Source organism: Poecilia reticulata, linkage group LG18 (assembly GCF_000633615.1).
Source record: "Poecilia reticulata strain Guanapo linkage group LG18, Guppy_female_1.0+MT, whole genome shotgun sequence".
Taxonomy (NCBI): Eukaryota; Metazoa; Chordata; class Actinopteri; order Cyprinodontiformes; family Poeciliidae; genus Poecilia; species Poecilia reticulata.
In genome coordinates, this window is record NC_024348.1 from 8271146 (window position 1) to 8284014 (window position 12869).

The window sequence follows — 12869 nt, forward strand, 5'->3', positions numbered from 1 at the left end:
AAAAAAAAACAATATCGCTGATAGTGATATTGGTGCCAATATATTGTGCATCCCTTAAACAGTTCTTAATATAGTCCCAAGTAAGAAGTCTGTGTCGACTATAATTGGCATTGGCTGGTCAAAGCAGGGAGACTGGAACCGGGGACAAAACTAATCGATGCATTTCTAGGCTTTTCCAAGATGGTGGAAACCTCAGACAGCACAAACTAGGTTCTGTGAAGATGACAACGTTCCCGACATTTGCATGCGATTGCTATGTACCCGTCCGCAGGCCTGTGGCTGTGTTGAAAACATTCATTGCAACATACTCAAGCATTTAGAATACCGTTTATCTCCTGAGGAAAGACACACAAAAAGAGACAACAGTGAACAAGTTTCCTCCGTGTCTGAAAAATGATTCATGGGAATATTTTTGGGGGCTAAAATAATAAAGGTGTGTTGTGTCCACCTTGGAACAGGATGGATATTCTCTCAGCTTTGAAGTCACAACAGAGTCAGCGGAGCCTTGAGAAATCACAGTCCAAAGACTAGGAAAGGTAAACAGAATCACCTCACTCAGATTAAAGATAAAAAGAAAAAGGTTTCACCGAAGTCAGATTTCGTCCGACACCTTTCTCTATTGTGCAACCTCAAGCAGTTACTGGACCCAAATCATATGACGGGTAGTAAATGTACCTAATGATTAAACTCTGCTGTGTAAAAGTTAAAGTCAGCATCTCACAACAGAGAGAACCACATGAACAAGATGAACACGATTAAAACACAGGAAGCAGACGATTAGGCAGAAATAGCAGCTGCACAGAATGTGATGGACAAATACCAACAACTTGTTCTTAATGGCACGAGATCTGGGAGCGGTCCAACAGGAAAAACGCATCACCTTTTAAGCCACATCGCCGGGACGCAACAGAAATGACTAACTCACCATCCACCACCAGTTCCTCCTCATCCAGCTGCTTGCTCCAGAACTCCCAGCCCATCTCTCGTTACGCTCCCCCCACCCTCGCTCAGGATCCGCCGTCGAGTCAAACTGGAAGTATCTTCCTTCTCCTCGAGGAACAAGCCCCAGCGCAGGTCCCTCCCTCAGTATCTTTAGCTGACTCATGACTGGCTGAGCTGTCTGGGGAAGTGGATGGTGATTTGCTGAAGTATTTTTACAGGTCTTGAGTAATGAGCTTCCTGTACGTTTGGGGAGGCTGAGAGGTAGGTGAGTGTGGAAATAAATTAGATTGCAGAGTTTAAAAAGGTGAAAGACCGCATAAACAGATGAGTTTATGTTGTACACAGAGCTGCTGAATGTCAGGGTGACTCTGCCTGGTTTTCACTCAGTTCTGGGAATCTAAATGTTTCTCAAAGGTCTCGTCGTTTTTCATGGTTTAATGATTGAACACAATAAAAAACATTTCAACAATCTTGGATGATACACTTTACAACTCAAGTGTCTCAGGGCTTTCAGTGTTCAAACTGAAATGAAAAAGAAGCTACTGTGCTATCGGAAGCAACACTAATAGTCCAGACAATACTGCACCGCACTGAAGATTATCTTTCAATTCTGACCTGATTAGACTGCAATATTACACCAGTTTTGTAAAAATGCACCCATCACACTGATTTCTACTTTTATTATAGGTCTGACCTGCCGAGTCAGAATTTGATCAGTTTTAAAGGGAAAAAATGTTGCGAATGTTTTGATACAAGAATTACAGATTATTCTCCTTAATACAAAAAGATACATTCTTAGTTTTGATGCAATGATCAGGATTTAGGGGAGAATTTTTTTTTTAAAAGTCAATATTGTCAGCTGATCTGGGGAAAATTAGCAGATTCTAATATCTGGCCAATTAATTGGTGGATCTTAAGTACTTCATCCCATTTTGAATTTAGAGATTTGTTTAAATGAAATTTTTTAAAGTTTCACTAAGCTTAAGATTTATATATATATATATATATATATACACACACACACACACACACACACACACACCGTATTTTCCGCACTATAAGGCTCATCGGATTATAAGGCGCATAGAATAGACACTACAGTAGAGGCTGGAGTTACATTATGCATCCACTAGATAGAGCTGCACTAAACGGAATGTCAACAAAACAGTCCGACTCCCGGCGGCGAGGAGAGCCTTCCTGGGCCAGAACGTGGCTGGACAATGGTCACCCTTCTCCGTTCGCGCACAGCATGTTCGTGGAGAACGTGGTGCTAAATGACCTGCAGACGATCTGATTATCAGGTCGGTAGGTAGATAGGTCAGTCAAACTTTATTAATAGATTACAAACCAGCGTTCTGACAACTATCCCAGCATGCACCGCGTGCTTTTTCTTCTATGGGCAAAAATGAAGTCAGCGGCTGCTTACCGTAGTTGCTGGACCTGTTGTGGCTCAATATTGGCCTATATATAAGGCTCACTGGATTATAAGGCGCACTGTCAGCTTTTGAGGAAATTGAAGGTTTTTAGGTGCGCCTTATAGTGCGGAAAATACGGTATGTGTGTGTGTATTTTTTTTTGTTAAATTCAATCTCTTATAAAACTAAAATAAAACATTTTATCCGTTATCCAATATACTTTTAGGTAAGGACGCATTAAAAAAAACTATAAATAAATAAATAAAATAAAGACTGGTGGATGCAATTGTAATGGTGAAAGTAACATAGCATAAGCAAGTAGTTTGCATCTCAACAGTCTTCAGTGTGGATGTTGTTTCTGAGGAAGGGAGATTAGAAGAACTAAAAGGGAGTGACATTTCAGCAAACAGGAAGTGGTTCATCTTTATCCATTTAAGCTTTCAATGTCTCTCTCATGCATTGTGTGATGTCACCTCTGCTCTCAACGTAAATAATTAATGCGAGCTCACCACAAAAAGGTTCCTTAAAGCCCCAGGATAAATAAACAATAGATCACAGCTTTGTCCTCTGAAATACTTGGTTAGACATGAATCTTACTTATTTTGTTTCAAACATGAAATGTTCCTAATAATTTGTAAATTCAGCAACATGTTGTTTCATCATCTTTTGATAGTTGCCGGTCTTATTTCCGTACAGAAACGCCCTTCATCGTTAGTTGAAAATAGGTTTGACTCTAAATCCAAGTTACTCTTTTGCTCAAATATTGAGCAGTTATCTGTTAGTCTTCGGTCAGAGGCTTAATCAGATTTGTTGTAAGATTGACTGCTACTGAAAATCCTTCCTGACTCTTAAGACACTTGGATGATACAAGTTATGACAACATTTAAAATGTCTCTTTGGGATAAAAAAAGATATTTTAAAACTTAAAGCATAAAGCAAACGCAAGATTTATTTTCAAAACCATTTTATTTCTAAAATGACCGCCTAACTACCAGGAACACAATAGCTTTATATTTAGAGAAAATGTTTTGTTATTTTTTCTAATTTACGATGTATCATAAATACATGTAGGATTCTACCAAAGGTGAGAAAAGGCCAACTTATTATGGTGTCACACAAAAACTGGAATTTTACCAGGAAAGAGCTTCTGAAGATCTGCTCCAGAACGTTACTGTACAGCTACTGAAAATGCTTTTCCCACCATTTCCTCCACTTGTAAGACTTAAAAGTCTAACATTTGTTGTTCACTGGGAGGTTCCCACACGCTTTCTGCCGCAACCAAACCCTCGTGAGTTTCCAGAACAATTCTCCTCTCAGCGGGACGTCAGAGGACATCTTTCCCGTAATGTTCAAAAACATTTAACAATCTGTTCCCAGTGGGAGCGCTTGTGCTCTGCTCCATGTCATTTGTTTATGTTAGCGCACTGCGGATTATTTCACGCATTTAAAAGTAGGTCTGATCAGAGATCTTTCTTTTTTCTTTTTTTTTTTTGCCCATTAATTATTTACATACATGCACAGAGGACCAGAGGGTTGAAGGGAAGGAGGGAATATTTTCCTTTGCATCCTGGGAACTTTGCTTGTGTACAGAATGTTTAATATTTCTCTGAAGCTCAGGAAGATTTTGATGCGATCTCTTGGATCGCATTTCTGCCAAAACATGCACTGCTTCAGCAGATGCACGTAAACGAAGGTGGATAAGAAGACGCAGGTTCAAGCTAGAGTTCGAACTTTGAACTCTCAAGGTCCGATAGCCATGGGAACATGCGTTTCATGTGACCTCGATGACGGTGGCTGGATAAATGTCTGGATTATTGATTGTAATTACTTTGAAACTTTGAATTTTAATCATATTTACAAGGTCAGAGGAAATTGAATGAAGCTGGCCTCAGTCCAGACGACGTCTCTTAATGTGTTTTCTTGAGCATAAGATCGTTTTCTATTTAGCTAAAGATTTAAAAGAAACAGTCCTCGCCGGATTTAGCGGGACAAAGACACAGTAATGAATATGAAAGTGAGAAAAGAGCCAAAAAAAATGTGCAGTAAATGTCATTGCAATATCCAAAAACAGCATCGGAATCGCGTGTTTTCCTGATGTTATGCCCTCTTAATTCGCAGTATTTTCCCAGTTCACGGTCATTATCACATGTCAAGAGGGTCAAAGTGTGACTAAGCCGATCTGCTGTATGAACCACTCAGTAAGCCAATATGCCCAGCAATAAAGTCATTAGAGGCAATAACAACACACCAACTGGTAATAAATCCAACAAATACATTTACACAGTCGAGATTGAGAGCAGTAAAAACAGCAATGCATGCAAAATGAGAAAGATAAAAGCTAACTGGAAATTCAGCAAATTAAAGAGGAGAAAAAGCCCTACTCACTACTTAAGGGGTCTAAGCATCCATCTGAAAGTCCAAATACATTTTTCTTTTTTTACAACCCAAGAATGAAACTCTGAGCAATTCAATCTTTGGTCACTAGTAATTAAATTAGCAGAAACCATCTGTTGTTGAATGCTCATATGGAAGCATTTTTTGTATTGAAACCATAGCAGGGTTTACACAGGTTTCAAGATCTCAAATTTAAGACTTTAAGACCTTTTTGAGATCATTAGAAGTCAAATTAAAAGTTTATATCATGACAGAGATGTTCAAAAGAAATGCAGGGAACCAAAATGTTGGAATTTCTGGGAATTTTTTTGTGGCTCTTGGCAGCAGTTTTTGCTAAAGATCTATATACTAGCTGCTAATGGCTTGCTTGCTTGTGTGTTTGCTAGCTAGTTATCAAGTAAGCCAAATGCTTGTTGCAAAAGAGCCATATTCTAGTTGCTAATAGTTTGTTTGCTTGCTTGCTACCAAATTTATATGCTAGCTGCTAATGGCTTGTTTGTGTGCTTGCTGCTAGTGGCAGCTAACATATCTGCCACTAGCTAGCATTTGCTAGCTAGTTAGCTAGAGAGCCAAAAATGTAGCTGCTAATGAATCCTGTGCTAGCTGCTAATAGATTGTTTGTTCGCTTGCTAACTAGCAAGTAAGTATTAGCAGCTTGTTACTGGTAGTCTTAGCTGCTTTGAGTCACTGAACGCAGTGAGTGAAGATGTCTGCGTATGACTCAATACTTTCGCCTCATAGTAAAGTCCAGAGAGAAAAAAACCCTACAAAGAATACATGACATTTAGGGCCTCAATTTTAGATTAATGAATTCAAGGATCTGTGGACACTCTGCAAAAAAAAGAATGCCTTGAGTTTGCCAATAGGGCCTCATAATAACTCACAGCAAATAATCAAAAAGAGAAGAAAAAGGAAAGAAAATTAAAAAAAATCTACCCTAGTGATAAATTTCATACAACATGTGTGGCTAAAACCAGGCACAGAGCAGCACCTTATTAAAACCATCTCTTGGTTCAGACAGGGTGATGACAGCATCAATCTGTGGGTTTCATTTCCACGACAGGGCCGTGGAGGTAAGCCAGGGTGGTTAGGAGAGACATCTACTGAGAAATCCGCAGAGAAGACATTTACAAGACACTACAATCTCTGAATTGGTGCAGACTTTTTTTTCATCTTGGCAAGACGAGGACCACCCTACCATCAAGAAAACATAATAGGGGGAGGGGTTTGGGAAAGCCTCAAAGAGCTTGTCCTGGAGTGACCCAGAGAACGTCTGGTGCACTTCAGAAATTTTTGGAAAGTCCTGAAAAGGCTGGAGCGCTGGCGCTGCCCATCAATCTAGTTGAGTCTGAGCGTTTACGCCAAAAAGAGCTGGAGAAGGAAGAGAGAGGAAAGAGGAGGATCCCTCCAGAAGAAAACATAATGGTGCCAGAGGTGATGAAAGCAATAACACTTATGTGTACTTACTCCTCACATACATGGATTTATAACTACTTAAGATCACTGTGGAAACAGAAAGTGCACCCTCATTCACTTCTAAGCAAAAAAATAACTTGAAATCATTTGAATTTAGTACTCATCTATCTCTTACTGATTATGAGGAACATGGGCCATGTCAGCATTATAGTATATTCAAATATATATTGTGTGGGTGTTTTCTCTGCTCCTTATATGTTATATTTTGGGGGTTTGGAGCACAAACGTTGGCTGATTTTGGCTGAAGATATACGGTGTCTTGTCATAGTTTCCTAAATGTGTCAGTAATTTGCTAGTAGGGGTCAGTATCGCAAGGAGAAACAGAGGGAGAAACGGAGTTCTCAGGTACAGTTACATGTCAGGCAGTTTGACTGATTTCTACAATCCTAATTACCAGCATGTGGACATGTAGACAGTCACTGACTTCTTCTTTTAAGGCTTTCTGAAAAGAAGACGACAACAGCAAGTTGTGGACTTGCTCCAAAACCTCAAGAGGGAAAAAAAAAAAGGAAGAAGTGAGAGTTGGACTAAAACCTCAAGAATTTCAAAACAAGCTTTGGGTTCATTTGAACGGAGACAAAAACTTGTTCAGCGTATAAGACAATGAAGTCTTCTGAAACTTCTACTCAACTCTGCATGACTGAGGCCTGCATGAGTCAACAACTCTTCTGACAATCCCACATCTTGATACAAAAACAATCTGAGGTCACAAAAGCAAAAAAACAAAACAAAAAAAAAAAAAACTCCTCCGGTTTTCCTCCTACAACTTCGGCCGGACACTCTGAGGTCTGACTGTAAATTCGCAGACTCCCTAATTTACAAAGAAAGTTCCGTTTAAAAGCGAGGTGGCGCGTCTTTCCTTTCCTTCAGCTGACACAGCAGGAACAGCTCACTGTTGAGTTAAAACGTTCTCCAGACATCCTTCCTGCTGACGCGCGTTTTATTCTGTTTGAGTTAGTCGGCACGGTGAGGTCACCAGTAACCAGGCAGCTCAAATGTGCAGGGGAATAAATAGATTCTGTTAACTATCCAGACACACCACATTTGTTTATTGTTAAGGACACCGTTTTGTGAAATGCATCATACATATGTGCATATGCATTTATTGAACTGCTGGTTTATTAATTAGATTAGGGCATTTTAGGCTCTTAAGGGCCGCAGTTAAACAGAAACCACAGCAGCTCGGGCTTAGAAACAAAGAAGACAGAACTTTCCATGCTGGTCAAACATGCAGTCGTAATTAAATCTCCATAAATCTCATTTTATCTATTCACGTTGCCTTCTTACAACATTTCAAGGACGTTGCAACAGGAACTTTAATTATCTGACGATGACATCATCAGTAACCGGGCAACATTGGGGAGGAGAAAAAAAAAAAAAAAAAAGAGTATGACTTCTTTACACACTTCCCTACGATTGAAGCTAGAATGCAGAACTATGGTGCATTGCAAGAGTACTCAAACTTTTAACTTTTTCACGTCTCGCTACAGTCGCAAACTTCAATGAGATTTAATCAGGATCCAGATGCATCAGTATTATGCAAATGAGTAGACAAATAAGTCAGGCAAAGATGGAGGAGGTGTGGGTGCAGCTAAAACAAAATACAAATGTACTCTATAACTGTGAGCATAAAAGAAATTCAAACAAAAAAAAAAGAAAAGAATAAAAACGGGTCTTTTGAAGAACGATTAAAAAGTCTCGACAGCCTCAGTCCTCCGTACATCAAAAGGTAAACCGTTACAAAGTTTAGGAGCACAAGTTTCAAATCTCTCTTGAGACGCCGTTCAGCCGGAGAGAAAAGACACGAATAAACACAGTGGAGGAACTTTCCAGACTTAAATCATCCTGATTATTTGGGGAAAAGACTTAAACGTTTCCAACCACAGACACTACAGATGCAAACCGACCCAGCTCGTCTGAGCTACTTTAGAAGCAAAATGGACAGTGACAAAGACAAACTGCAGTGGTTTCAATGAGACATTACCACACAGGGGCCGAATACAAATGCATGCTGCAACTTTTCAGATTTTATACAATCTATATCAGACTTACCAATATGAACCCAACCCACAGACTTGGGGTTTTAAGACTTTCTGGGGTTACTTCAGGCAACCTGCGCTATTTGCATGTTGAGGACGTTTCATCCAGTAAGATGAAACCTGTTGGCTAAAATGAAGGACAACCACATCTAGAGCTGTCAGTGGACTGAATGATGTCAGGAGTGGGTCAGTCTGAGTCAGCCAGGACCCACATTAATACCAGACCTCGGTCAACGGTCGACACCTGTACAGTGGTGACTCCACATGCGCGTGCAGGTTACCTGAGCTGAGCGGGGGGACGTCATCTGTGGTCGAAAAGTCCAGCGTGGCTCCCGCGATGTCCACCATCTCGTCATCGTCGTCGTCGCTGGGGTGATGGAGGCCGTCGAAGCCGCTGCTGTAGCCGGGGTTCTCCATACGTCCAGGGGCTGTTTCACAACCCACACACAGACAAATTTTTTAAAAATGAGGCATTTAACTTCCAGCGTCTGCTAAATGAACCCCTCCTCCTTCTCTAACTTCAGCTAATTACCTCTGTCCACGACCAGGGCATAATTCCGATATAAACGCGACAAAAACTGGAACATTTGGCCCTGAAAGTCAGCGGGGTGCCAGTGTGTTTATTCCACCCGGAACAGTGTTCAAAATGAGGAGGGTGTTATAAAGACCCACTGCATATCCGCTCCTCTCATCCAGACATGACAACAGTTTTAGTTAAAGGGAAGTTTTGTAACCACTTCCGCTCACTTTTTTTTTTTTTTGTCGCATCTTTGTGGTTCCGCTGGTTGAACCAGCGCCGAGCACTCACTTAGAAGACCCGGTGGATTATATTAGCTGGGGCTTTAATAAGCGCTTTGCTGCTGACGAGCAAAGTCACATACCTTCCCCCTACAGGCTAACTTAGTGTGTTGTTGCTGTTCTAACCAAATGAGAAAAGTAGAAGAAGGTGAGAAGTTTTGGCCTTACTTTAAGCCTTCGACTGGGAAAAAAAAAAAAGCGGCGATGAAGAAGTCTTGTGACTCGGATTTGCCCCGCCGCTCTCTTCTTCTCCTTCAGCTGGAACTGCTTATGTCAACAGCAGTAAACTTGAAGATAAATCCTGCGTCATTCTCCACAGCGGCGAAACCTCGGCTTTTACACGGCGCATAAACACGAAACGAGCGCGTTTTAATATGATTTATCTATCCAAACACGACACATTGGAACTGACTGTATTTTTCGGTATTTACTCGGGTTTTTTTTTTTTACCACTTAAACTGCAACATGTAAGCTAGTGGCATGTAAGCTATACATGACTACATTTTCCGGTTTTGTCCTTCAAATCTCAAAACTTTCCAATCTGCTTTTCAGTTACAACATAACAAATTTTACCATCAGATACTCACTATCAGTGGTTTAGTTTTACGGATTTATTCATGTGTTTGGGATGTGAATCGAAATTTTCTTTTTCTTTCTTTTCTAAAAAAAACCCGTCAAACTGTGAATTTTATTTTGGAAGCACTAGGATGTTTATTTCCGGTTACACTTTTGCACTTGATAAGAAAATGCTAAATATCTAAATACCAGGACAGCTAGTCGAGTGAAGAGTCATTGCTTTTCCTATTGATATGTGTATGGCGTTTTCAAATGGGTCAGTGGAGCAGTTTTACTAATCAATCTTCAATGTTTTCCTAAATCTTACAGTTCGGATCGATTATAGTCAGTTACTAAATTAATCCAGAAAGTGCTTTGATCATCAAACAAATTTGAAAAGTGGAATTTTAATCTCAGTACTCAGATTTGGCGGTCTTTTTATGTTTCTCAGAAACTGGAGACCGAAAATACTAAAATAAATAAATACATTTTTGGTATCTTGTATTGAATTTCTTAAATGCAAAAAGCTAGCCATTTTAATGACCAATAAGGCAACGTGCCACATAATTAACTTATAAATTACGTGGCACGTAATCTGTGTAAATATTAATTTACAAGTATATAAATTCATATTTAAAAGGTAAAAAATAATATTTAAAAGGTTTTAAAAAAGTCATACAATTTCTTCATTATTTGGTAGTTTTTGCAGGTCAAAAATGATTTAAGAAATGTATACAGGACAAAAAGAGAAAACTGCATCTGTATGTAAATGGAGACTTGTGCATATGAAATGTAGCGTCAAACTGATTGAGGCAGGCCTCAGTTTTCTCATAAAACCCAAAAGCTCAACTCTACCATAGGAACTGCAGCCATGCAGTGAATCTTGCGTCCATGCTCTATTTCACAGTGGTTGGAGGGCGACACCTTGTGGCCACTCACTGAACTATTCAGGTCCTCCTTGCTCAGTTTTGTGCAGAAAGTGGCTGCAAGTTTCCAACAGACATCACTGTTTCACTTTTAAGGTCTTAAATCATTGATTTAGTCATTGATGTCCTCTTTCTTACTATAAACACAATCACACACAAAACGGTCCATTCCTAGAAAAACTTTCCTTTTGGCGGTAAGTCTTCTGAAATGTCTCACCCATCCCTCCAAACAAGGTTTATCATGACCAAACTGAGAAACAAGGAACACTTCCTCATCGTTTTGTCCCTCTTGTTTCTTGTTTGACAGTGTATAGTTATGTGAACCTATACACTTTATATCATAAGTTGTTGAATCATGAATTACCTGAGATTTTGACTTTCACTAGTCACAACCATGCCTGACTACTGTCAATAAAGAAAGCAAACAGAATCCACCTCATAACATGAATTAGGCTACAAAAACCAGATTTGTCAGAAAATGGGTGCAAAGCCATCGAGGAGGTCACACAATAACCCAGAGACACATCTACGCCAAAGCAGGCATCATTAACTTCAGCTAAAGGACATTTTCATCATTCACCAATAAGAAAGACTAGATGAAACTTTGCCACACAACTTGATAATTATATGGCAATTGCCCCAAAACACCGCCAGTTATTTCTAATGCTTGATTTCTACTGTTGCTCCCCAACGTGAAACAATCACCAGTTCAGAGGGTGAGTTTGTTTTTGATTTCACTTACCATTTCATAAATATGATCCTTCAAAGGCTGCTTTCTTTCATTCACTCTGTGTAACACAGAGGCAAAAGGCGGGGGGTGCCTACTATATCACAGCACTACTTTTTTACGCTCTATTTCCGCTCTTGTTTTTCAGCGTTTACAACTTGAGCAGGAATATTTAACAGCCCCTGCTTCCAGGAAACGTAACTTGACAGAGCTATCAGTATTATCAACACATGATTACCGCTCAATGTGCCTCCAGGGTAAATTTCTCCACCTCCCACAGACGTGCTCAACGACTCCCCTCACTCCACTTGTCATTTGTCAACCTCCATATAACCCCAAGCCGTGTTTACTCAACCATCCCACGACTTTAAAATGTAAGCTTCCCCTGAGAAGCATTCACACATTCGCTCAGGACATTTAGGGGAGGCCCGTCAAAGCATAAATCACCACAGTGCGGCTCGGAGGTAGTTTGAAAATCATTATTATTTATGGTACAATTTCCTCACACAAGTGTTTTTGCAGTAACAAAATGTTTTCTTTAATAAATCAAAAATTTAACCAAAAAAAACAGAAACAAACAAAAGAAACACTCTCTTACAGGTCCATCAGGCAATGTTTGTCCTTGAAATATCAATATGTTTCCAATGAATTTTCCAATGAGAATTGCCGTTTGCAGCACAGGAAAACATTCACAAATATACACAGCAACAACAATGAACAATGCAATCCAAGGGTTGCTTACAACTAAAAACAACAGGAGTCCTTTGAATAGACTTCAAGCTACTTTGAAATGGAACCGGTTGACTTTTACAGCAATTAACGAGTGGCAATGTTTCTTTACTTGACTTTTCAATTTATTTTTGTTTTAAAGTGTTTTAAACTTGTTTTTGTCAGAGGCAATACTTAACTCCTTTAAGCATGTCCGTTCTTCTAAGATTTTCACTCACGTCCTCATACACTAGCAGCTATTGCCCAGTAGGTGGCAGTAAAGTAGCATAAAACTATTATAAAATAAGTGAATAACAAGCTAACTGGTAAAACGCATCTCCCTCTGCATCTTGTATTCAAATATCGTAGCAAGATCTTAACTGACTGAGGTTGTAGAGTACTTTAGGTGACTGATTTAATGAGATGCCAACTTAAAAACAGAACTCAAACAACTAGGAATGTTCAGCTAGATAAAAACCTACACGTTTTTAAGATTTAAAGATTTCTTGACTTTTAAGATTCTTACAGCGATTTACGCCCAATTTAGACCTTTGCTCTGTAAGGAAAAACGAGACAGGAGATATGTTCTCTTTTAGCTGCTTGTTAGCTTATTTTGTAGCATATAGTGGGAATGGACAAAGCTACACTTAAACCTGCCTACCTAGATTTTAAACTCACAGCTATTGATATAAGACAAAAAGCTCTTAGCTAGCAAAACAAGCTAGCTGATGTAATAAGTAGTTTTCTTTGCTTTTGTTTGATGCTTTCAGTGTGAACTAAACACTAGCATTTCTTTAATTTTGAGTTTTGCTGGTGGAACAATAAATAAATTGTGACAGTCCCCCCAAAGATTAAGTTTGTATGCTAAGCTAACCTGCTAGCTAGCCTG

General features: G+C 39.5%; 1 protein-coding gene across 3 annotated transcripts in view; it reads right to left on the minus strand.

The window, feature by feature from the left end:
- Positions 1-9528, minus strand: part of clcn5b (chloride channel, voltage-sensitive 5b) — a 31260-nt gene extending 21732 nt beyond the window's left edge. The window contains exons 1-2 of one of the 3 annotated variants that reach the window (XM_008435342.2): positions 9233-9528; positions 8548-8694 (exon numbers count right to left, since the gene is read on the minus strand). In XM_008435342.2, the coding sequence (XP_008433564.1) occupies positions 8548-8683 (136 nt within the window). In that variant the 5' untranslated portion in view covers positions 8684-8694; positions 9233-9528. Of the gene's footprint in view, positions 1-925; positions 1012-8547; positions 8695-8798; positions 8991-9232 lie in introns of those variants that run through there. The other 2 variants (XM_008435341.2, XM_008435343.2) reach the window with 2 other exon arrangements.
- Between the last annotated feature and the right edge of the window lie 3341 nt (positions 9529-12869).